At 46.8% G+C, this 26,321-nt stretch overlaps 1 protein-coding gene across 1 annotated transcript in view; it reads left to right on the top strand.

Moving 5' to 3' along the window:
- The first annotated feature begins 1,150 nt into the window (after positions 1-1,150).
- LOC116885165 (microtubule-associated tumor suppressor candidate 2 homolog) overlaps positions 1,151-26,321 on the top strand; it is a 31,936-nt gene continuing 6,765 nt past the window's right edge. Inside the window, exons 1-2 of the mRNA XM_032886381.1 lie at positions 1,151-2,137; positions 6,489-6,729. Coding sequence (XP_032742272.1) covers positions 1,202-2,137; positions 6,489-6,729 — 1,177 coding nt within the window. The 5' untranslated portion in view covers positions 1,151-1,201. The remainder of the gene's footprint in view (positions 2,138-6,488; positions 6,730-26,321) is intronic.

Here is a 26,321-nt window from a genome sequence, read left to right as displayed (position 1 = left end):
CCTCATTGAAGACGTGACCATGAGTGTCCCACTCGCTCCAAAGAAATCCTGTTTCGGTCAGTTGCGAGATCACCGAGAGGGAGCAAAAAATAATAACGAGAATATTCTGAGGACGGGGGATACAAATGCCAATCAAATCATGTTGGAGGTTAGCGCCTCTTGTGATGAGCCCAAGTCACGTGATCTGGATGATGAGATCGGAAATGCAAATTTAAGCAGGCCACAATTCCACGGCCACTTCCAAAAGGAGCCCCTTCACCTTCAGGGCCTCGGGAAAGGGTCTCAGGCTGGCTCTGTCAGCCAGAGGGATTCTCAGTCTTCTCTGACTGTCCATAGGCAACTGAGTGAGGAGCACACAGTAAAAAGAGGTACCCTGCAGACCCCCCAGAGTATTCAGGGACCAAGTTTCTCCAGCTGGAGGAACGCAGTGGGTCAAGCCAGTCCAGAGGTTTCTGCTGAGATTCCCAGGCACATTCCCAAGGACAAATTGGCAAAGACTCTTGACAACGAAGAGCTGAAGCGAGCAAGCAGGTCAGCAGCTGCAGCTGGTGGCATCACTCCAACTACGAACCCGCAGCCAGCGCAGCCGGACATCTCGGAGCCTCAGGGCCACGTGCCTGGGCATGGGGAGGGGCCACAAGGGACACCAGCCAGTCACTCTCCGGGGAAAGTTTTTTCTCCAGGTGACGGAACCTCAGAGGGGAACGGTGTGTCTCTTCCTAAACCATCTACCTCAGAAGCCAAGGGCTCCAGCCCATCAGACACCAAGGTGGAGGGGACACGTGGCCCAGATGTTCACAACCAGTGCACCGCTCGTGCAGAACTGACTTCCTGTCTAGCTTCAGCACTGAGGGAAAACCCCAGCCTCTGTCATCCAGAAGTGTATTTAGGTCAAGGAACAGGGAAGCCCAAAGTGGAGCTCAAATATATCCAACCCAGGAATGAGGAGGGACTAACATCAGCCCAGGCCCAAGCTCTGGTATGTTGTGAGGAAAGAAGCACGTCACCTGTAGAGAGGAAGGAGCTACTTGAGAAGGAATACCGAGAGGCCACCGGTCAACTGAACAGCAGCCACCACCAGCTTGGAGTGGGACGAGGCGGCAGCCAGGAAGACGGGATTGGAGTCAGTGCTGGTGTGGAGGGGCCCGCGGGAGAGGCAGGGACTGGACTCACCGGGAAAGCGTCAGCAGGTGCGGGTAGGATGGCGAGGGAAACAGCATTCGGCAAAGCTGTACCTGATGACGAACAAGTAACTCCTGTTCTCCGTGATCCAAATGAGAGCGCGCCCTCCGAGGTCAGTGGGGAGGGGAGGAGGCTGGGTAGCGGGAACTCCGGCAGTGCCAAATTGTTGGCCTCAGGTCCTTCTGTGGGTGGGAACAGAACCGACGCCTCCGAGCTCTTGAGCCCTCGAAGGAGCAGCTTGGAAGCCAGGAAAAGCAAAGAGACGGTAACACCTGTAGCTGAAGATAGGAACCTTCCAGAAAATGCGGCCCAAACTGACGTCACTCCGGCTGGAGTAGATTCCGTGTTCAGTACTCCGGCTCCCCTCCACCCAGAGACAACTGTGAACTTGACTCAGTACCTGACTCCTGCAAGTAGCAGTTCTCAGGAGCTCGGAGTGTTCAGTGTGGACACAGGGTCACCCTCAGTGGCCTCACCCCCCACTGATGGTGGGCAGATACTGAACACATCGCCGAAAGTGCCTGACAAGACCACCTGCCCCAGTGGAATCCCCAAGCCTCTTACGCATCCCAAGGACACGCCCTCCTCCCAGGAAGCACTGGAGAAACCGGAGACAGAGAAAACGGAAGAAAGGACAGAGGCAAAGCCCATCCTCATGCCGAAACCCAAACATGTGAGGCCCAAGATCATCACTTACATACGCAGGAACCCCCAGGCGCTGAGTCAGGGAGATGCTTCCCTTGTCCCAGTGGGGCTTCCGTATGCCCCTCCTGCATGTGGTATGCCTCTTCCCCAAGAAGAGAAGGCGTCGAGCCTTCAGCGGTCTGCAAATATGTACGAGAAACTGAAGCCTGACTTGCAGAAGCCAAGGGTCTTCCCTTCGGGATTGATGGTGTCTGGGATCAAGCCCCCAGCGCACCATTTCAGTCAGATGAGCGAGAAGTTCCTGCAGGAGGTAAGCCGACATCATTGTAAAATGATGTATCCATTTGTGGTTTTCTTTACCTCTGTTGTTTTTGTTTTGTTTTGTTTTTTGAAGTGAAACTTGGAAACAAAATGTCCTCTGTAAGTGAACTGCAGACGCTCAGGGATACTCCGCTACCGAAGGGTGTACTTAGGCCTGGGAGTGACTACTTAGAACACAGAGTGATAGTCAGGTTGGGATCGTCCCAAGATCCAAGGCGGCTCATTCGAGTTTTACTGAGCACGAGAGACACGTGGAATTAGACAGGGTCTCATTTAAGTCAGCTTCCACCTTTAATAAGGAAGTAGCGATGTATGGGCCAGGTCAAAGCAAGGAAAAAGCTGAAGTAAACAGTATTCAAATCCTTTCGAGTGGAGCAGTTGACTCTGGAGAAAGTCTTGTGGTGAGCTGCAAATGGTGGCACACGCCTGGGATCCTAGCATTCATGAGGTTAGGAAAGAAAGAGTCACAGGGCCTGGGCAACTGAGTGTAACTGTGTCAGAAAATACAATGGAATATAGTTCGAATGTGGGCACGGGCTTTTTGTTGGCAGTAAGGACAGTGGTAGTGGCTAACATTGTGTTGTATCTTTAGTGTGCACCAAGCCCCACCTGGGCAGGTGGTGGGTCCTGGGATGTAGAAGAAAGCAGGCTGAACAAACATACCATGGTGAGTAAGCCAGTAGGCTGCGCTCCTCCAGGGTCAGTTCCTGCTTTTCTGGTTCCTGCCCTGACTTCCCAGCACAATGCCCCGGGGCTTTGAAGGGTGAAATGAATCAAGCCTTCCCTCTGAAAGTTAGTTTTAGTTGTTTCATTAAAACCACAGACAGTCAAATAAGGGCCATCTTGTAGCAAACTGTCCATTAGTTGCTCTTCGTGCTAGCCTGGGGCAAATCATGGCATTGTCCCTATAGCTGAGAGCACAGTTTGTCAAAGCCAGCAGGCTCCCTGAGGAAGGCTGGGATGGTGTACTCATGAATAAAAGACTTTAGAATCTGGCCTTGTTTATGCTTCCTGCTGTCTGAGCCCCTAGTCAGCTCTGCGACTTAAAAACTACTTAGTGCTTCTAATTCAGCTTTGGGGTTTTTTTGGTTTTTTTTTGTTTTTTTTTTTTGTTGTTGTTGTTGTTTTTTGTTTTTTTTTTTTTTAATCAATTCTGACTTAAAGTCATAGAGCACGTGGTTGATGGAGCATTATTGACATCAGGAAAATACAGCTGTCCACAATTGAGTGACCCCTAATAAGTTCAGTATACTCCTCAAGCAAGATGAGCTTTAAGGAGCCATTTAAAAAAAAAAAATTGTGTGTTTTGTCTGTTTGTGGATCTGTGCCTTGTGTGAATGTTGTGCCCAAGGAGGCCAGCAGATGGCGCCGGGGCCATATCCCTGGAACTGAAGTTACAGGGGGTCAAGAGCTGCCATGTGGGTGCTGGGAACTGAACCCAGATCCTCTGGAAGAGCAGCCAATGCTCTTAACTCCTGAGCCACTTCTCTAGTCCGTGGAAGGAGTCATTTTAGGAGCTCTTGATGCTGTGCCAGTTTGAGAGCATATATTAAATTTATATGGCCCCAGAGAAAAGTCATGCAAAAGAAGCCTAGTGAAAACAGGGAGGGGCAAAGCAGGAGGGGAGCTACGGCAGGGGGAATCGGTTTGCATATATCGTTTGATCTTAGGACTCCATTTGAAATCTGAGGAGTCTTTTGTTGACTACGAGTTTTCTCTAAAAATAACCCCGTTGGAGAAGGAGCTCAACGGAAGCTTGTTCCCTAACTACAGAACCTGCTCTGTTTTGTCACAAAGATGAAAGGCGAATGGGATCCCCCTGTTTAATTAAAAATGCATAAACTCGACATGAAAAGCCTACTGTTCACCTTGTAAACGAATTTGTGCTTGTTATTTTTTGTCACTTTGACAAAATACCTGACAGTGGTGCCATAAAATTGTGGCATCCTGAGGAGGCTAGAGAGAGGAAGCTCGCAGCCTCAGAGAGTTTCAGTGCACCGTGCAGGCACCGAGCCGTCAGGGCAGCTGGCTGTGGTAGGAGCCTGTGGCTGCAGCGGACATAGTGTGCACCAGGAAGCAGAGAAATCCGGTTGGGTGGGTGCAGCGTCAAGGTTCAGTTGTAGAGGTGTCGCGAGGACCATACCTCTTACTGTGTCCTCAGCTTGCTGTAGCAGTGCCGCCATCTTGGAATCAAGGACTCGGTACAGGAGCCTATAGAGGACATTTCAGACGTTCGCGTTGTGAAAAAGATACCCAGCCAGATGGCAGGCATTGAGACTGCTGAAATCTTTAGAGTCACTGTGGAATGACAAGAGTTTCCTGGGCTTTGAGCTCTAAAAATTGTGCATTTCCGAAGAATCAGATCAGCCTACCGCCATTCTAAAACACTTACCTATGGAGATTAGAAATGATGTGAACTTCCTTGTGTTGTACGCTCATGAGAGAGTGCACATTTTGGCACCCCAAAATGTTAAAAAACGAGGGGTCTAGAAGAGAGAAGTCAGGGATAGATACAAAGACAATAGATGATGATAAAAATTTCAGCAGAGCGCAGATGTTGAACTTTCTCTAGAGGGGATATAATTCTCCCTACCCTGAGTGCATCCTAAGCACCATGCCTATTTCACAGTGTGATTATAATGAAAGTTTAAATGCCTAATCTTTTGTTTCAGGGATGTGTTTTAATATCTATTTGAACATTAAAAGGGGATCAAAATAGGGTTTTTGCCTTCAACAGCGTGGATCAAAGCTTTTAGAGCCCCTATTAAAAGATATTGGGAGAAAATCATAGTACCTAAATTTATTATGATTCCTAGCAGAATCAATTAATAAATGTATCTACCCAGATGTTGTCCCAGTGCTGGGTTTTTCTTATAACTTAAACAGACCATGCCACTCTCTTCTGCTTGTTTAATATAAAGGAACAGTGAACTGGGAAGTGGGTCAGGAGTAAAGAGCTTCCTTAGCATGAACAAGGCCCCCAACCCCAGCACCACAAAGTCCCAAGTCATTCGAGAACAGACACTCTGAGAGCAGGATGTGTATATATGACCTTCTGTATTATACTTACACACGTGTACATATATACTCATAACTATGTTTCCTAAAGATTGTGTCCTGTTAATTCTTTACTGTTGAGTATAGGAGAAATTAATAGTGATGCTATGTTATTAAACCGAGGCAATGGTGGAGGGAAACACAATTCCTTTATTTAACAAGTCTGTCTGTGTAGGCACTGCTGATCCGTGCTCTGAACAGAGCAGTACACAGGATTCAGCCCGAGATCTGTTATCCCAGAGGAATCCACCTACCCAAGCATTCCCGAGAGCACACAGCACCCGTGTGTGTGTGTGTGTGTGTGTGTGTGTGTGTGTGTGTGTGTGTGTGTGTACAAAGCAGGAGCAGAGGTCAGAAAACAAGTTGTAGGAGTCTGTGCTCCCTTTTCATTGTCTGAATCTCTGGTATTGAACTCAGGTCATCAGGCTTAACAGCAAACACCTTGACCCACTGAGCCATCTCACTGGCCCCAGAACCTGGTTCTAATGATGTAAACACACAGTGTAGGCCTACAACACTCTTTTTCCTATTAATTTCTCTATCTTTTTGCAGGTAAAACATTTCCCTTACTAACAATTCTTTTTAGATGTTCTGTTGGTCAAATAAAAAATGATAGTTTATTTACTTATTATAAGATTAGTGAACATAAAATCATGCAATTTATCCACAGGCATAATGACACTTTTGATCATTTTTGAACATTTGATAAATTCTCTCTTTTATTAACATTATTTATTTTAATTTTTAAGATTTATTTTTCTTTTATGTATATGGGTAAAAGAAAATTTACCTGCTTGTGTGTGTGTGTGTGTGTGTGTGTGTGTGTGTGTGTGTGTGTGTGTACCTTGTGTATGTAGTGCCTGAAGGGGCCAGAAGAGGGCGTCAGATCCCTGGAGCTGAGTCACGGAGGGTTGTGAAGCCATCTTGGCGGGTGCTGGGAACCCAACCCCCGTCCTCTGAAGGACAGCAGCTGCTCTTCACTGCAGAGCCCTCTCCAGCCCTGACATTATTTATTTAATGCATAGTCACTCAAGTTTCAAAGCATTCATAACAATGAAATTAAAAAGCAACCCCGAAACTGAGCTCTTTTTTCTCCCCTGGAGTATTTGCACCAGCAGGCAACGAAGCGCTTACACCATCTTCGTACTGTCATGGTAAAGGCGGGGACCCTGGGCTGGGCGTGGCACCAGATCTCTGAGCGAGCAGCCAGTCCTGTGGTGGCGCTTATCATTTGAGCGTGGATCTCCTGCCTGTGATGAGCTCTCTCTGAACTCTCATTTTAGGTCACAGACCACCCTGGGAAAGAAGAATTTTGCTCTCCTCCCTACACCCACTACGAAGTCCCTCCCACTTTCTACCGCTCGGCAATGCTCCTTAAGCCTCAGCTGGGGTTGGGTGCCATGTCCCGACTCCCATCGACCAAAAGCCGGATTCTGATCGCAAGCCAGAGGTCCTCAGCGGGTTCCATCCATCCGCCCGGATCAATCGCAACAGCCGCCAGTTTCTACGGTTCTGATCCTTCAGGTAATTAAGTCTAACCGTGCTCTCTTTTCCTGTTGTGCATTTAAATATCAACTATGAAATATCGTGACTGTCTCCTTACGACTGCCCCTAATAAGAGAAGCCACTCCCTACTCCTCCGTCTGTGTAGACACAGATGTCCTTGAGAATTCACCTGCAGGGGCTCCCATCTTCCACGCCGCTGTCACAAAACATGGGCGTTTGTTATCACCTCCTGGCTTCTTGTGTAAAGTAATCTACATGTTATTCTTATGATAAATGATTTGAAGTTAATTATTGTGTGAAAATAGATCTAGACATAAAAAAATGTGTTTATCTTTTTTAATTTTATGTGTATGACGTTTTGCACCACCTGCATGCAATACCAACCGAGGCCAGAAGAGGGCATCAGATACCCGGGAATTGGAGTTAACCAACCATTCTAAGTTGTCAGATGGATGCTAAGAATCAAACACTGTCCTCTGGAGGACAGACAGACAGACAAACCTCTCTTAACCTCTGCACCATCTCCAGCCTATATTTGAATACATGTGTGTGTGTGTGTGTGTGCGTGTGTGTGTGTGTGCATGTGCGTGTGAACTAATTTTCTAGGTAGTTTATAGCAGCTATTTTGCCCTAGAGTTTCTTGAAAGTCTCAGTTCCTTGAGACTATTGGGTTTTACCATTTTATTTTTGAGCCAAGTCTCACACGTGGCCCTGGCTGGCCTAGAACTCACTATACATACCTGGCTGGCCTAGAGCTCACTATACATACCTGGCTGGCCTCAACTGTGAGTCGCCATACCCAGTGAGCATTGAGATTATTGTCGGAGAGAAACTTTTTCATCTCTTTGCCATTTATTACTTTGTGAATCGTCGTGTACTCAGAGAGCTACTGATGGCCCTATTTATTTGTTTTCTTTAATAAGCTTCTGTATTGGCGATTCCCACAGTAGCTGTATATCTTAATAGAATTACCTGTGCTTAGAGCCGGTACAAGTCTGCTGCTTTTCAGTTAGTAGGTAATGATTTCTGGGGGGGCTGTCAGCCCAGCTTGCTGTGTAGGGACAAAGAGATCAACACACAAAAATATCCTTGCCCTCTGGGAGCTTACATTTTAAAATATGGGGATGCTTTGTTTAAAAAAAAAAAAGCCAGTAAATTACACAGTCTGTTGAAGTGAATATTGAAGAAAAAGAAACATTAGTGAGGGAGGAGGGGGCCTTTGGAAAAGAAGGAAGGGTGTTGTCTCTTTGAACAGTAGCCAATCCCCAGGGAAGATGAGAGAGGAGCTGTAATAATTTTTTTTCCCTTCCTGGTCCCAGGCTCCTGGAATAATGACTCTGGGACTCAAATATAAATACCTAAGCCAAAAGCTTTGGCTGTTCCCCGATGGTTTATAATTTTTTTTTTTTTTGATTCTTTTTTTCGGAGCTGGGGACCGAACCCAGGGCCTTGCGCTTCCTAGGCAAGCGCTCTACCACTGAGCTAAATCCCCAACCCCGATGGTTTATAATTTAATAATCCCATTATTGTCATCTAAGCTGGGGCCCCATCCTCCTGTGCTTGGCCCTCCCCCAGAATCCTTCCTGCCTGTTCTAGTTCCTGCCTCAGCTACAGGCCAATCAGCTCTAATTGACAAGTGTTGCATCCATACAGTACACAAGAGATTTTTCTCTGCGGGGGGTGGGGGGGAATCCTGGAGGACTTCTGAAGTATTGCTTTCCAGGAAGTGGGAGGAGCCAACGCAAAGGCCGCTGGGAAGCACGGGACTGGATGGAGTGGAGAGTGGCAGAGGAATGGGATGGGGACAGGGAGGGAAGTTGGGGTCAGATAAAGTCTCTTTGCCAGTGATTTGACTGTTCCTGTGAGAGGCAGCTGTTGGAGGGCTTGAAGCTGGCACGCACGGCACAGTCCAGCTTTTTCTTGTTTAAGCACGATCTCCTTGCCTGTAGGGAGGAGAGCAGAAGGTCAAATAACCTATAATATAGGTCATTTCTGGAGTCTGTACTGAGTGTGTACTCACAGGGTCTCTTCACTTGGGCTATGGAACAAATTCAAGATTGTGTGAGCTGTGAGAGTATGATTTGTTTGTTTGTTTTTGTCTGCCTAATAACATCTCAAAATTTTGTCCATCTTGTAAGGCTTTCCACATTACATCTACAGACTGATGATAAACATTAAAGAGTGCGTCTCAACCTTCCAACGCTGAGACCCTTTAACACAGTTCCTCAGGTTGTGGTGACCCCCACCACCACCATTACTGAACTATAGTGTAAATATCTGTGTTTTCTGATGGTGTTAGGTGACCCCCGTGGAAGGGTCCTTTGATTATCAAGGGGGTCGCAACCCACAGCTTGAGAACCCCTGATGAGAGCTTTAAGCGACTCTGATGCAGATTCTTGGACATCCCGTTCTCAAGACTCCCTTCTCTCTGCCTCCTCCAACCTAGATGTCAAGCGTCCAAAGGCCTCACCTCTGTGCCTCCTCCGTTCGAATTCCTCCTTCAAGTGCTGCAGCCTGGAACCTGCCCTCTGAGTGGGCTTTCTCCCGTTCTTTTCTCTCAAGGGTCAGGACCCTGTGAGGGCTCCTGTGCGGTTCCTAAAAACGTCAGTGGCTGGCCTTTGCCCACATTTTGATGGTTCTTGTTTCCCAGCTGTTCACAGCATGTCGCTGACGCCTCTTGGGTAGGATGTCCCTTACATAATCACAGAAGCTGCTAGCCCAGCCTCCTGTGGCTTTCCTGTGTCTAATACGAGGCTTACTCATCTGTGTTTACGCTTTTAGTTCCCGATTACCACGTGGTGCCTATTTGCGCGATGTCCGAAGGCCGTCTTTGATGCGCGTCTGTCCACGGTTGTGGTTTTGTGTTTAGCCGCCATTCATACCTGATCGATTCAGATACTCTGTCGTGTCTCCTGGGCATTGCTGTATCTGTTTTATGAGGCTCTGAACAGCACCGCACTGTCAGAAGAGAGGCGGAGTTAGGAGCGGGATGCTTGCTTCTCAGCGTGACCGAGCATTTACATGTTTTCAATGTCAAGTGAACGTTTACATCCTAAAATCTACGAATAGGTTAGATACCTGAGTTCTAATACACTAGCTGGATGTTTCCCAGCTCAGGTAGGAAGCCTCTTAAATGCCTAATAGCCTCTTCAATGCCTAATAGCCGTGAGCTCTAAGTGAGTCAGGAGAGGTCCCCAATGCTTCCATTCCACTGCTGGTTTTGCGGGCAACACCAGGTGTATTGCGATGGCCTGAAAGAAGTGGACACACAGTCAGCCCACACCGTCCCACAATGCAGCTCCTTTGAGAGTTTGCCTTATAGCTAAGGCAATGTCCTAAGATTTACAGATCTTGATGTGACTACATAAAGAATCATTGAACCCAAGGGCTTTCTCCTTAAATCATTTCTTGTTTTTGTTTGTTTGTTTGTTTTTTGGAGGCTAGCTTTTTCTGATTCCACAGTGATGCTTAAAACCAAACTTTTGAGCTGGGCACAGGTAATGTGCGCCTTTAATCCCAGCACTCAAGAGGCAGAGGCAGGCGGATCTCTGTGAGTTTGAGGCCAGCCTGGTCTACAGAGTGAGTTCCAGGATGGCCAGGGCTATACAGAGAAACCCTGTCTCGAAGAAAAACAAAACAAAACAAAACACAAAAACAAAAACAAAACAAAACAAAAAAAAATCCCACCGAACTTTTGCTGTCTTCTTGCCCAAGTGCGAAACTCAAGACATCTGAACGCTCAGAGTGCAGAGGGGATCCACAGGCCTTCGTGTAGCTTGAAGCCTGCTCAGTAGGGGCCGTGGTTGTCCACAGATCAGTTTCCTATTAGAGCCTCCACTTTTTTTTTTCCCTTTTCTTTCTTTTGGAGCTGGGGACGGAACCCAGGGCCTTGCACTTGCTAGGCAAGCGCTCTACCACTGAGCTAAATCCCCAACCCGAGTCTCCACTTCTAGAAGGTGAGAAGACCTTGCCTCTCCGCACTGTCTTTTTAAAAACTCTATATGTTTTATGTCCTTTCTTCAAAAAACAAATCTTTAATGGCCCCCAACATGCAGAGGCTGTTAGCCTGCCCAGTGTACAGTGTGGCGAAATGTAATTTGCCTACGTGGTAAATGTACTTGAAATACATTTTTTTCCTGAAAAACGTAGTGCTTTTTTTTTTTTTTTAATATATGAGGCAATGCTAGAATGGAATGTAATATTTGCTGTTGGGAGCAGTTGAGGCGTTGAAAGCAAAAATCTTTTTGAAGGATGGATGATAAAACCTCCTTCTATGAATAGCTAGAGAAATCGAATCAGTTAAATTGGAAAACTTTCTCTCAGGATATAGACAACTGGGCTATAGAGTCTGATTATTAAGATAAAATTTACTTTGGAGTTTGACATGCTCTGCAGACTTTCTTTCAGGGACATAAAAAAAAAAAAAAAAAAAACCCAAAACAACAGGGCGAATCTCTCCAAGTTTTAAAATGAAGAAATTATTAACATGTTTTGAAAAGCAAATAAATGGAATTAGAATATTTGAAACCAGTTCTGTCCAGCTGCTGCTGTGGTGGGGGAGAGGGGAGGTGCTGGGGGAGGGGGAGAGGGGGGAGGTGCTGGGGAGGGGGAGGTGCTGGGGAAGGGGAGATGCTGGGGAGGGGAGGTGCTGGGGAAGGGGAGATGCTGGGGAGGGGGAGGTGCTGGGGAGGCGCAAGCGCCTGGGCAATTTAGCATAAATTTAGCATAGTCTAGGCCTGTGCTCAGTATCTCTGGATAAGAAGTCTAAAATGAAAATGTTATTTTTCTCTCCCAAGACTGTACTGAAACCAGTGATCATTTTTGAGCCTTCTGGTTGGCACAAGAAAAGTTAGTCTTGGGGTTTCCCAGGAATCAGGGTGCAGGGGCTGAGTGTCACCGGAAACAAAACCAGATGGGTAAGCTAGGGCCAGAGAGTGAAATTTCAGGACCAGGCTCATTTTAAGGGAAATTGGTTGTTGTTTTGTCTGTTGGTGAGGGATTAGAAAACTTGAGGTTTTAAAACAGAGACTTGACCGAATCCTCCGTCGTGAACACAGGTTATGGTACAGAGGTCTGAGGAAGCTGCTCTCACATGACAGCATGCTATGAGAGCTCCCCTATAAGAGTATGAAATACATTATTCATTCTTTTCATATTTTCCAGGTTTTATAACGCTACACCTCATTTTTTTCAAATTATGTTTTTATGCATGAGTGTTTTGCCTGCGTGTACGTCTGTGCCCAGCATGCATGCAATTCCCTCAGAGGCCAGAAGAGGGCACCGCATCCATCTGAACTGGAGTTTCAGATGGTTGTGAGGCCACCATGTGAGTGCTGGGAACTGAACCCTGGTCCTTTGCCAGAGTAGCCAGTGTTCTTAGCCGATAAGGCATCTTTCTTTCCGCCAAGCCTGGACGCCTTACTTTTGTGAGCACTGAGCTGAGGATCCACACAGCACAAGTCAGGGTGGCGGGGGGGGGGGTTCTCAGGGTTTGCCTTAGTTTGGGCTTTTATTGCTCTGAAGAGGCATCATGACCACGGCAACTCCTATGAAAAGAAAACATTTAATTGGGGCTGGCTTACAGGTTCAGAGGTTCCGTCTACTATCATCATGGCAGGAAGCATGGCACCGTGCAGGCAGACAGGGTGCTGGAGAAGGAGCTGAGAGGTCTACATCGTGATTGGCAGGCAGCAGCAGGAGACCGTCTCCAGCAGGTATCCAGGAGGAGACTCAGGATCACACTAACAGACCTGAGCATATATATGAGACCTCAAAGCCTCGTCTCCACAGTGACACACTCTAACAAGGCTACGTGTCCTCCAAAAGGGCCACACCTTCTAATAATACCACTTCCCATTGGCCAAGCATATACAAACCACATGGGGTCCACGTTGGTCTTTCTCAGGTCCCTTTCATCAGGCACCGAATCTACATTTTCCGAGTCCCAGCCTCTTTGCCTGTGAAATGAGAATAAAGTCAAATTTAAAGCATTCGATTGCTGACCGAGCATCTGATCCTCAGAAGACCGGTGGCTAATCAGAGCCCCCTTTTCAGATGCCAAGGCCTCGGGGCCAGGTTTCTTCCTTGCTTTCTCCTTTGAACCTGTTGGGATCTCTTAATACAACACCATGTATTCTCTTCTCCACACACAGCCCACTGTGGCCGCCAGCACTTCCGGCACACTGGACTCTTTCTGACTTGTGAATCTTGTACTTACTTTGGTTCCCACAACACCCTCCCCAAGGCCAACTCTGTCTCATCTCTAGGGATCCATCATCCAGGTCTCCGCACACAAGAGGCATGCAACCTTGACCATGCACGCGGTACAATGGCCCCTCCTTAGCCAGGAACTTCCGACCCATCGTCCTCTGCGTTTCTTTTGCCCTTTTTACGGAGGTCTGCCAGTGTCTTATTTGGTTGGCTTTTACAGGAATTATTAGCACTCGGCCCACTGCCGTGTGCAGCCTATGAGAACAGAGGGATTTAAAGCAACTGTGAGGGTTCATCTAAGGGTGGGCCGTCTGCATCTCTCACTCGTGGCTCAGCCGCCATTGAAGAAGGGGGAGGGGAGGGAGAAAGGATATAAGAGCAGACCGTAGGGCAGGAGCCGCACAATGCTCTTTCCTGCGCACGCCACGACCTGTACAAGTACACGAACTCACAAGAGCTGTGGTTTATGCACAAGACCTACGCAAGACCAAGCCAGTCGAAAGTCCAGCGTGTACAGGGGCGGGGCTGCCCCACCCCCACCCCCATGCAATGACTCTTCAGATGCAAACGAAAGGCAAGAGAGTAAAGAGAACTAGGAGCGGGCAAGATGTGGGTTCCCGGGTTAATTTATCGACGCCATCTAAATTCCACTTCGCATGGTGTCTCCACCAATAGCTATGGGGGCTCTTAGCATGGGGGCTCTTAGCCACGGATGGCTGCCGAGAGGGGAGGTGCCCTTTTATTTTGGGTCTATGACTACTGGTGGTTTGCCTATGCCCTAGTGGGTAGCCCCACACCCATGCTTATATAAGCAGCACCAATTGGACTCAGTGCATTTTTTTTATTTAAAGATTTATTTATTTATTCTATGTAAGTACATGGTAGCTGTCTTCAGACACACCAGAAGAGGGCATAGGATCCCATTACAGATGGTTGCGAGCCACCATGTGGTTGCTGGGAATTGAACTCAGGACCTCTGGAAGAGCAGTCAGTGCTCTTAACCGCTGAGCCACCTCTCCAGCCTGACTCAGTGCATTCTTAACAATAGTTTTAAAAGAGGCAAAGCATGTGGGTGGGTCTTGGCTGAAGGGAGGAGCAGCAGGTATACATGCTTGACATTTTCCCAGGAATGAGTTAGAAATACTGTTGTCAAAGAAATAGGATCCTTCCGGTCTCCATCTACACCCCAGAGCTAAGACTGTCCCACAGCCCTCTGTACCCAAATCCCACCTGGAGAGAGCTGGTCTCCCAGGAGCGCTCTCACTCCTAAGATCACAGGCTCACAGGCCCACAGGAGGGACAAGCTCCAGTCAGAGACAGCAAGACCAGCTAACACCAGAGATAAGCAGATGGCGAGAGGCAAGTGCAAGAACCAGCAACGGAAACCGAGGCTTCTTGACATCATCAGAACCCAGTTCTCCCACCACAGCAAGTACTGGATAACCCAATACACGTGAAAAGCAAGATTTTGATTTAAAATCACAACTCATGATGATGTTAGAGGACTTTAAGAAGGACATAAAAGAAATACAGGAGAACATAGGTTAACAGGTAGAAGCCCTTAAAGAGGAAACACAAAATTCCCTTAAAGAATTATGGGAAAACACAACCAAACAGGTGAAGGAATTGAATAAAACCATCCAGGATCTAAAAATGGAAATAGAAACAATAAAGAAATCACAAAGGGAGACAACCCTGGAGGTAGAGAACCTAGGAAAGGGATCAGGAGTCATAGATGTAAACATCACCAACAGAATACAAGAGATTGAAGAGAGAATCTCAGGGGCAGAAGATACCATAGAAAACATCAACACAATAATCAATGAAAATGCAAAATGCAAAAAGCTCCAGGAAATCCAGGACACAATGAGGAGACCAAATCATTGTGAAGTACAGACAGACAAAACCAGGCAGAGTTTGCCAAGAACAGTGGCTGCTCCCTGGACTGTAATTGGCTGAATGGCCACTGGTTTTGTTGTTGTTGTTGTTGTGTGAGAACCTTTGAAGTAGCCAGCTCTGTTCGTGTTTTCTGAGACCCATTTATGGGCCAGTTGTTAGTCTGTGTTCAGGATACACAAATATACACCCGCTGGACTTTGTGGGATACAAACAATTAAATTAAAGGTTCCCATAGATGTGATAAGTATTTGATAGTGACCCGTTGAGAATCGACTGCAGGCTTGCCCGTGGGAGCAGAGAGGGGGTCCGGAGGGATGCTGGAGACAATGGTGGGTTGCGTGCATTTTGAAGGATACATAGGGGTTTATCAGGCTGCGAAAGGGTAAAGGTAGAAAGAGAGGAGCCATTGGTAGGCGTGGAGTGATCCAGATCCATTATAGGGATTGCAACTCTAGAGGGGTCCTGGAGAAGTTGTTCTAGCATTGGGGGTGATAGTGGACGGTTCACTCACACATGGGAACTTGAGGTTCCTCTGGACATTAGACAGGATTTTCTAAATCGAGTAATTGTGGCTAAAGAGAAACCTAAGGCAAGGATTCAGTGTTGGGCGACTACCCCATGGTTGTGTACCGAGGCAGTGAGAAAGGATGAATGGATTCAGGGAAGAGAGAGACAAGGTAAAGCCAGGAGGTGGGCAAGAAATGAGGATAACCGATTTCAGAGGCAACGGAAGCAGAAAGTCAGCGGGAGATGGAGCCCTGGGGGAAGGGGCCAAGGAGACACCCGGAGAATGCAGCGTGGGGGTCTTCAGCAGAGCTTCTGAAGAAGGAAGTGACTACCGGAAGTGACCGGAAGTGACATTCGCGGTTTCATAGGAGGCAGGACAAGAAGGAGGAAGTGACTAACGGGATTTCCTACGAGGCAGGACAAGCAAAAAAATGCTAAGAGGCTGTTGAGACTGGAAATTAGGCAACAGTTGGTGACCTACTTTTGAGGGAACACGTTTAGTCAGACATGGGGGCGGAAGTCACATATTAGCGGGGTGATGCATGAATGAAAAGTGAGGAAATAGAAATAGAAGAGAATGATTTTTAAATACTAGCAGATGCAGGAAAGTGCCAGGGGTGCTAGCTGGAGGCGGGGGTGGGCTAGGCTGCGTTTTAGAGTGTGGGAGGAGATGCTTGCTGCGAACCATCTGAAACAGGAAAGAGAGGAGGCGCTGGGAGAGAACTTGGCGCTAATCGGCCCCGGGGGACTGGTGAATGATTGGATCATGGCCACGAGCAGAGGATGCATCTTGGGGTATAAGGCAAAGGCCATGACTCTTCAGATGCAAATGAGAGGGGAACAGAGTAAAAAGGAATGAGAGGAGGGGGCAGGGTGCTGGTTCCCCGGTTAAGAGAGAAATTTATTGACATCGAAATTCTACTTCACTACGCCGTCCGCGATGTGGATCGAATCAGATGGGATCAGAAGACAAACCCGTGCTTTACTGAGACGGCAGAAGGGGACATGGCCTAAATGCAGTTCCTTGGGCATCTTTTTATTTATTCTTTGCAGGAGTTGAACCCAGGGCTCTATATATGCAGGGCAAGCACACTACTGAGTTTTTCCTTTGGTATCTTTAAATATTTCATGAATTCATTTATTCTTACGTGTATGTGCCTACATGGGTACGTGAATGTGTGTATAGTGTGTGTACACACCCACACACCCACACATATATACATACATATACCTATATGTATATTTAAAGAGCCATGGATCTGAGGTGCGGTGTGAAGAACGAGGTCATGAGGCCCAAGGAAGGGATGGTTCACATGAAGGCTTGTTGTAGCTTCAATGTCAAACACTGGGGCAGGAAGAGAAAAAGACTGGAGAAAACTGGAGAGACCCAAACTGTGCTAAGGACTCTGCCTTTTACCTCAAAAGCAAGATTGTGTCTCTGAATGGTTTGAAGTAAGGGCATACTTTTTTTGTTTTGTTTTGTTTTGTTTTTTTTTTTTTGAAGGTGAGATTGGATAGAAGTTGGGAGAACAAAAGTGGGATGGGGGGCTGGAGAGATGGCTCAGAGGTTAAGAGCACTGACTGCTCTTCTAGAGGTCCTGAGTTCAATTCCCAGCAACCACATGGTGGCTCACAACCATCTGCAATGGGATCCGATGCCCTCTTCTGGTGTGTCTGAAGACAGCTACAGTGTACTCATATAAAAAGTGGGATAGGGTTGGCAAGAGGGGGTAAGACAAGGGGTCCTCTCCAGGAGGCCATTTTGGGACACTAGCAAGGAGAGCCAATGTGGCGGAGGTGAGGATGGAGAGAAGGAGAGGTTTCCAAGGTAGATTTCATCAAGCGCCTGCCTTAGCTAAGGTTTCTCAGAGACTCAGAACCAACGAGAGAGAAAGACTTATCAGGAAGAGTGTCTCTTTATACCACACTATGGCTGACAGGCTTCCCGAGTCTGGCCCAGAGCCAGGTTCAAGTCTGTGCCCTTTGACTTGCAGCTGTTCCTGCCACTGCATCCAGTCGCAGTGTCTCACTGTCACCTGAGAGCCCTCTTCCGTCTCTTGTTCTTTCTCCAGTGCCTCGGTCACCCGGAAACCTAGGAGACTACGGAGCTTGGCATCACTGTGAGAGCTGTGTGCAGGGTGTAGATTCAGGAGAGCTGGTGGTACCAGCACAGGGAAAGATCTGTCCCCCGGCTCAAGCAGCCCAGCAGAGGGAATTGAGTCTCCTGGTCTTTCCCAGAGCTTAATAAGCTGACTGAGGCCCACACATTGGAAAAAACCTCTGCTCTCCTCACTCTGCCAATTCAACCCCTGATTTCTTCTGGAAACACACGCATGAATAATTTTTAACCTGGTACACAAATATCCCCTTACTCCAATTAAATCTCTGTGTATAATTAGCCTCCTGACCCTGTGGGCCAAGTTCACTTCAGAGTCGACTGGGAAGGGGAAGAAGAATGAAGAAAAGCCCAAGGATCAGTGATGCCAGCCCCGGCTCACCTGTGTAACAAAATCTATGCTGTTGGTGAACCCATCTGTAATTGTTATTACCGTATAAAAAGAGGACGGGTGTTCTGGAAACGCCTACATCTGTTTCTGGCTGTGAGTTACTGTGGGACCTCAAGATGTCTGTTTTGTTTGTGAGTAAGTTTGAGCCCCCAGCACAGTGTCTTTTCTTCAGGCTTTCTTATAATCCAAGGGGACGTGCCACAGTTTGGTAGCTTGACAGCCCCCTGATGTCCATGTGTTGAAGGTTTGTCCCTGTGGTCACAATACAGAGACCCTTGAAAGGTGGGGCCCAGGGGGAAGCCCTTTGGTCCCTGGGTGTATGTCCTTGAAGAGATTTGTGGGTCTTACTCTTTCTTTTGATGTTGGGACCAGAGGTGAGTGTTCTGTTCCCTACAGGTGTTATTTCACATCCTGACCAGAGGCTTCCAAACTATGGTCTGTCTAAGTGAGTCCTCATAATTAATTTCCAGAGAGAGAGAGAGAGAGAGACAGAGAGAGAGAGAGACAGAGACAGAGAGAGAGAGACAGAGAGACAGAGGGAGAGACAGAGAGAGAGACTAGGAGAGACAGAGAGAGGGAGACAGAGACAGAGAGAGGGAGAGAGAGTGGGAGAGACAGAGAAAAGGGGAGAGAGACTGAGAGACAGAGACAGAGAGACAGAGGTACTGAGAGAGACAGAGAGGGACAGAGGACAGAGAAGAGAAAACTACATGGCAGAGTTTTGCATTCCTGAAGATGCTTTTAAGTCTTCATTCACTGCATTAAAAGTGATTTTAGAGGCGGAAAACAGTTTTCTTCTGAGATGTAACAACTTCTGGTGCTGATCATAAGCAATCATTGTTGCCAATCTGATGAAAAAATGTGGGTGATGGTGATTTCCTCCCATTGATGCATTTTATAACCCTCTCTTCACATTGCTGTTTTTGAATTTCCAAGTGACACACACACACATGCACACACACATGTGCACACACACGCATGCACACACACGCACACACACACACATACACACATGCACGCACGCACGCGCACACACACATGCATGCACACATGTGCATGCACACACACAGACACACACATGCACACACACACGCACACACATATACATACACACATACACACACGCATGCACACACACATACACACACATACACACATATACACACAAACACATGCACACACACATACACACACACATACACACATACACACATGCGCACACACACACGCACACACACACACACACACACACACACACACACACACACACACACACACACACACACACACACACGAGTTTGTAGGCATAAAGGGAAACTCACGTCAGAAACCAGTTGTCTCGCCAGGCATCAGTTCAGTAAAGACTTGGCTCTCCTCACTGCTGGTCAGTCAAGCTGTATTCTTTCCATTTACCTCAGTCTCTCTGTCCCTGCCTTTGTCCACCTCTCTCCTTCCCTTCCCTTCATCTCCCTCTCCCTCCACCCATCTCTCCCTGCATTTTAATTTGGTGTGATTCCTCTGCCTCATCTTCCCTCAGTGTTTTCGACTAAGCTGGATTCCTTTCCCACCCTCTGCTGAACTGTTGCTTTCCCATGGACAATTGCTAAGAATGCTTTCTGGGTCACCCAGCCTCCCTCCTAGCACGCCCTTGTCCTTCTTATCATCACGGCGGCATCTTCTCGTATGAATGATGTTGCCTTCTAAAGGATATTGGTGTCTCCTTGTCTCCAGGGCAGTCTTTCTTCTTTGCTGTTGGTTTTGTTTCATTGAATGCTGGAAGATTCCCCCTAGTTCTCTGTGATCACTGACTTGGATGAACTTGAGTTCATGTGTGCTAATTCTCCGGGCATTTATGTTCCCTCATGTTGGGGCTTGGCAGGGTTGGAGTGGTGGTCAGAACCCTTAGGAGTGGCTCCATCCTCTGTACTTTTTTTCTTTCTTTTCTTTTTCTTTTTTCTGGCCTGCCCTTGGGCCTATGTCTCTGCTCACCCGGCTTCCCAGGCTGAAGGTCAGTGGCTTCTTCCTCTGCAGGGATCGGTGCTGTCTTCACTGCAGCACATTCCTCCTCCTCCCCCTTCCCTCCTCCTCCCTTCCCTCCTCCTCCTCGTCCTCCTCCTCATCCTTCTCCTCCTTCTCCTCATCCTCCCAGGTGGTCAGGGACTTTTACCTGTGTTTTATGATCCAGAATACTTGGAGTACCTGGCTCAGTAAGTATATGTCTCTTCTCTTTCTGGCTTGAGGTTGAAGTGTAGAAAGTGCTTAACGGCAAATACTGGGTGACTGTTGGCTTTGGGTTTCAATGTTGCCACTTGAAATGTAGCAGCTCTTGTTGGAAAGCAACTTTCATTGGAAAGAATTAAAAAACCCAGGCACTCCCCACTTAAGCTGGCCTCGGTTTTCCTTTCTGCTCAAATGATGTGTTGGCGGCCACAGATTTCCAATCTGGTCAGTCTTGTAAAATGTGTGTGTGATCGTGAAGGCGTTAATGAAAGTCGTGCTTTTAAAACTTAATCCGTAGGAGAAGCCTTTCGTTGTTCTCCAAGCAGAATGTTTGAGTCCTTTCCTCAGCAAATGCAGCAGCTGCCTTCATTCCTCTTCTGCTCTGAACTGCTAGAGCTGCCGCTGAGGAACACATGAGTCGGCAGAATCCACTCCAGATCCTTCTGTGCCTTTGGACTCGCTTAGGAACTGCAGCTCGGCTCTGAAAGTCACTAATGTGAATGAGATCCGAGCGAGGCTGGTCAGCCGTGTTTGTAATACAACGGCTGGCAGCTCCATGCCCTGGACAGGTCTAGGACCTTGTGATCCCTGGCTAGCACAAGGTCACCTTACATTCAGCCTGGCTTTCCTGGCAGCTTCTGTTTGTGCACAGCTGTTCCTTGCACCATTGTGCTTCTGGCTGGTTTCTTCTGTTCAGTGTCGTCTCCTGACATGTATTTTCCATCTCTGACACAGAGGTTTTGGTCCATTTATCTCCCATTGTTTTGCTCTGGCACGGTGGGAAATCAGCCACTCGATGTTTGTGAACCTTAAACCGGATCACCTTAGCTCATGTAACAAAAAATGCAGACACAGGCATTGAATCCCGTTTGCTCAAATACTCCATAAATAGCTTATTTATGTACAATTATTTAGTTTTCTGTGTGCTTTGCCTGTGTGTATGTCTGTGTGCCACCTGCATGCCCCATGACCAAGGCCAGAAGAGGGTGACAGATAGGCTGGGACTGGAGTTACAGACAGTTGCAATCCGTCTTGTAAATGCTGGGGATTGAACCTGGGACCTCTGCAAGAGCAGCCAGTGCTCTTAACTGCTGAGCCATCTCTCCATCCCTTATTCCAGAATGTGTGGGACTCATTTAAATCATCAGAAGATGTCAAACTTAAGATTACAATCTCAATTAAAAAACAGTGCATAGATAGGATTATTTGGCCTTGTACATTATTTCTCACCGAACACACACCTACACACACACACACACACACACACACACACACACACACACCATACAATAAATAACTCACTTATTTTCCTTTCTGGCCTAGATATTAAAGTCAGTAAACCATAACTATTGATAAGAATTTCTTTTTCTCCCATTTTTTCTTAAAGATTTATCTGGGTGTGGTGGCACAGGCCTTTAGTCCTAGCACTGGGAAGCAGAGCAGTTGGATCTGTTGAGTCAGAGGCTAGCCTTGTCTGCATAGCAAATTCCAAGTGAGCCAAGGCTACACCCTAAGACCCTGTCTCAAAAAATTTTCAATATACATTTATTTTATGTGTGAGTGCTTTGCCTGCTTCTACACCTCTGGACCGTCACAAGCAGTACTCACCTGAGCCCTCCTCCTCCCCTTCCTCCCCTCCTCCTTCCCCCCCACTCCCTCCTTGCCTCCCCCTCCCCTCCCCCCCCCTCCCCCCCTTCCTCTTCCACGGACACCCCATTGCCTGGCATGACCAAACTGGGCTGAGTTCCTGTTCTTTTCTGCTCCTCAGCTCTGGGTCCACTCAGCCCATTTTTCCATCAGTCCTTACTGTGTCTGAGGAGGGCTTAGCAGGACCAGGACACATTTGTCCTCAGTTTCCCTCTGACGCTTCTCCTTTTCCCTTTGGTGGAGCATTACCTGACACCCTTCATGGTAGCCCACACGACCGCAGTGTGTGCTGATGCTACTAACATATGTTCTAGTCATCCTCTCTTAGGCTGGGAAGGGCTAACCTACTGCTCATCTGCCTACCTTCCTATTATCTCTGTGGCCGTCTCAATCTTGGTTTCTGTTGGCCTCCAACCCGGTCTTCTCACTCCTTCTCAAACAAGAGAGTTTTTGTTGTTGTTGTTGTTTGTTTGTTTTTTGTTTTTGAAATATAACTCACACACCACATAATTCACTTATTTAAAGTACAAACACAATGGTCTTTATTTTTCTTTTTGACTCTTCTCAGATATGTAACCATGATCACAGTAATTGTAGAACATTTTATCACTCTGAAAAGAAATGTCAACTTCCTGTCACTCCAGATGTGCGTTTTACCTCCTGGACCCAAGCTCCCAGAATAATGACTCTGATATATTTACAAACATCTTGGCCATAAGCTCTGGTTTGTTCTCTGATTTGCTCACAATTTAATATCTCTTTTATTCTCATTTAAGTTCTGCCTTGTGGCTGGTTTCCTCTGCTTAGCTCCCATGCTCCCTCCTGCCTTCCATGTTGCCTGCCAAATCCACCCTTACACTCTGTAACCCCTATCCCACTTCCCTCCCCTCACCCCTGGCTTTGTACTTGGCTCTATACCAGAATCTGTTCTGCCCACCAATGTCTCACCTTCTACCCTTTCCTATAGGCCATTGGGTTTTGATTGACAGGTGCCGCAGCCATACAGTGCACAAGAGTTTCGCTCTTCATCAGATTTTCCTTAAACACCAGCCACTTGCATCTACTGATGAACTTTCTGTCTTTAGAGATCCCTGTGTTCTAGATACCTCGTGTGATGGATTCATGGCATGTGGCCTTTTGTATGTGACTTACTCCGCTGGCTTCGGAATGTCAAAGTCTGACTGATTGATAGCACAGTAGCGTTTCATTTCTTAGTCTCCTTATTTTGAGAAGACCCAGTGGCTTAGACGTTATTTTTGTTTTGTTTTTGTCCTAGATCTCAAGGCTTGAAATCCAAACTCGAGTACCAGTAGGGTTGGTTTCTGCTGTGGCCTCTCTCGGTTTGTGGGTGAGAGTCCTCTCAGATGCTTTTTCTCTTCTCTGTGTGCACAGACGAGGGGAGTGCTGCCACTAATGTTTCTTCCAGTCTCTGGACCCTTACAACTGTAGGGGGCCTTAAGTATCCTGCCAAGGCTGTGCCTCCAGGAACATATGACTGTGGAGGTGACAGAACCCAGCCCATAACGACTCCTTCCAACTGGTGAAACATTTTCCATTTTCTCTCTATACCGTGACTTACTTATAATTGCATCAGTTCATGGAGATTTGGGTTGTCAATGTTTTTTGTTGGTTATTGACTATGTGATCATTTTCTTACCCTGTGAGTTTTGGACAGATTTTTTCTCTTGGGTATTATATTACTCAGAGTTCTTCAGAGGAATATATAGCTATATATGTATGTATATATCTCTGTCTATGAATATCTATATACACATACACACATCTCCAGTTCCATCGGCACAGTCTCCACATTCCATATTCTATCTTATGCTTGCTATCTATTAGCATGGGCTCACTGCCCCATACATTTCCTCCAAGACCTCACTGACAGCTTTTTTGAATGCCTATGGACTTCTGGAAGTCTCGTTGAAGCTCCCGAGACGATTCCATTTCTGTTACTCTAAAGTTCCTATAGCATCCCATCTGAAGCTGGCTCCAGGGCCATTCCTATAGTGTAAGTCCTGCTAGGACAACACCTGCCTTCAGGTACCCAAATCTCACTCAGTTCCATGTTGCCAAATAATATACCATACCAAGCACCAGTAGTTTAGAGCTACAGCAAGAATTTACTGCCATTCACTCGTTTCTGTGGGCCAGGAATTGGGAACATCTTGATGGATTGTTTCTGTCTTGGCATTCCCCACTGGGTTGCAGTCAGCTTTGTCTAGTTCTGCAATCATTCGAAGGCTGCCAAGGGCGAGGGATACAGTTCTGAGATGAAGGGGTTGTTGGCTGCTAGCAAGAGACTTGCCTTCTCCAAGCGGGAGAACTGTTTGCTGTCCTCATATGAAGCCTGGCTTCTCGAGGCAGCAATCTGAGAGCAAAAGGATGGTCATGCAATGTCGCTCATGACCTGCGCAGTATTGCGTGCGTCACTCACCAGAGCAATCCTCATTCACTGGTGGGGCTTGATCGGGAGCCATCTTGGAAATCGGTTGTTACGCACCTTGATCCATGTCCTGCTTTTTTCTTTTGTTAAAAGGTATTTGCAATTTCAATAAGTGTGGCATCAATGTTAGAAAAAGATAGCAAGCTTGTCTCTGTTTGCATAATGGTGCTCATTATATATCAGACAATACACTATGTCTCTTCTAGCGTAATAACGATTAGATAGATGGGGCGGTTTGAAGGAGTCCCTCACAGGCTTCTGTGTCTGAATGCTTGGTCTCTGGTTAGTGGCACCAGTTTAGGTTCTGCAATTTTGTTGTACTAAGTTCAGCACCGAGGGAGAGAGCGGAGAGCTCCTTAGCTATGCCCTAATTCAGGCTTGTTCTTTCTGGTTCTTGCTTGTGGTTAGGGTGTGACCTTTCTGCTTCCTGCCAGCCATCATGCCTGCCTGTTGCCATGCCTCATCACCACGGCGGACTCCTGTTCCTCTGGAACTCCCTTCTGTAAGTTGCTCTGTGCATGGTGTTCTACCACAGCAACAGAGAAGTAGCTAAGAGAGTAGCTTTATCCTCACTTTCTCCCGTGATAAATTGAGGTGCCCCGAGCTTGAGTTCAATCAGGTTGAGCCCAGGTCTGAAATCTGGCCTGCAGCATGCTATTTTACTGGCTTTGTCTGTGTCCTTCTTTTCCTGGGAGGAGATGCCACTTTAACAAGGAAAGTTTTATCAACAGAGTTCTGTCTCAGCGAGAAGAAAGCGTGGTGGAAACAGCGGCGGTGTGAGCTTGTGCAGGGAAGCTGTGTGAGCATGCGCAGAGAGGCTGAACTGCTCCTCGCTGATGCGAGCATAGCCGAGTACCTGTGAAAAAAGAAAAAAATTGCTTGTGACAGTAACTGGAAAGAAAAGTGAAATTAAAGAATAATCTGGCTCAGATTATATAAATATGCTATAAAGACCCCAGTGACTGAGTCCAAAGTCAGAGGCTGTCTCCTTCCACCTGCTGAGACGGGCTCTCCATTCTTTCCAATGTGCTGACTTCCAGCCATTCTCCTGTTTTGATCTCTCTTTTTGACCCAGTACTGCTGGAGCTGTGAATGGGCACCACCATGTTTGGCTTCTTATGTGCGTGCCCAGAGATGGGACAGAGTGTTAGGCTTATAAAGCAAGTGCTTTTATCCACTGAGCCGTCTCTCTAGCCTCACTCGCATGGATCTTCTTACATTCAGCATTTCTACTTTCTTTATAATCATTAATGCATATTAACTACAAATGCTAGGGGTTTCATAGTGACATTTTCCGATATGCAGAAATCGTGCTTCGATTACATTTACCCTGACTACTCTTTCTGACTCTTCCCTCTTCCCCTCACGGCTATGGTCAACCCAATCCTCTCTGGCGGACTTTCCACGGTTTCCAGACTTTTGCTTTTGCTTTTGAGGCAGAGTCTCTCGGTGCACCGAAGAATGGCCTTGAGTCACCTCTGAGTGTTGAGATTATAGGTATGTGTGTCTGGTTTATGAGGTTCAGGGGCTCAAACCCAGGACCGCAAGCATGGTAGGCGTGTACCCCACTAACTGTCCCTACAGCCTCCTTCTGTCTTCTTCCAATTCGCACTGAATTGGATTAATGAGCATTTACCCTTTTAACATTTTAATTTCACTGCCTGGGATGCATGACTGTTGGATGATGATGGATGGAACTTTATCAATATAGCGTTAAATCACAAATAAACGATCTTATTCTACGCCATTGAGATTTAGTTTAGTATGGCAGAGCCGTAATTTAAAAGTCAATCTATACGAAAAGGAAAAGGCCCAAACAAATAAAATTCATGTCATTTCAATAGGAAGATTTGCTTCCTTCAAAGAATTTACTTTTCAAAGGGAAAATAATATTACTTTGAAATAGCATCACGTCTTTCAGCAGACAGCAAAACCTCTTTTGTTGTTCCAGCAGGAATTTTTTTTTTCCTTTTGCTTTCTAGCAAAAACTTGTCAGGAAATCGAGCTTTGATTAAAATAAATGAGTTCAGTTCAGCTCCCTTGCACGAGGCTTGGACATTTGATCCCAGCGTTTTTAAAATGTTTATCAGCTTTGAATTTATTTTAATTAGCTTCCCCATTATGCCTGCATTCACTTGGAAGGGACTTTGATGTGTAATACAAAACATTTA

Source organism: Rattus rattus, chromosome 16 (assembly GCF_011064425.1).
Source record: "Rattus rattus isolate New Zealand chromosome 16, Rrattus_CSIRO_v1, whole genome shotgun sequence".
Classification (NCBI taxonomy): domain Eukaryota; kingdom Metazoa; phylum Chordata; class Mammalia; order Rodentia; family Muridae; genus Rattus; species Rattus rattus.
This window is presented reverse-complemented; position numbering and strand designations above follow the sequence as displayed.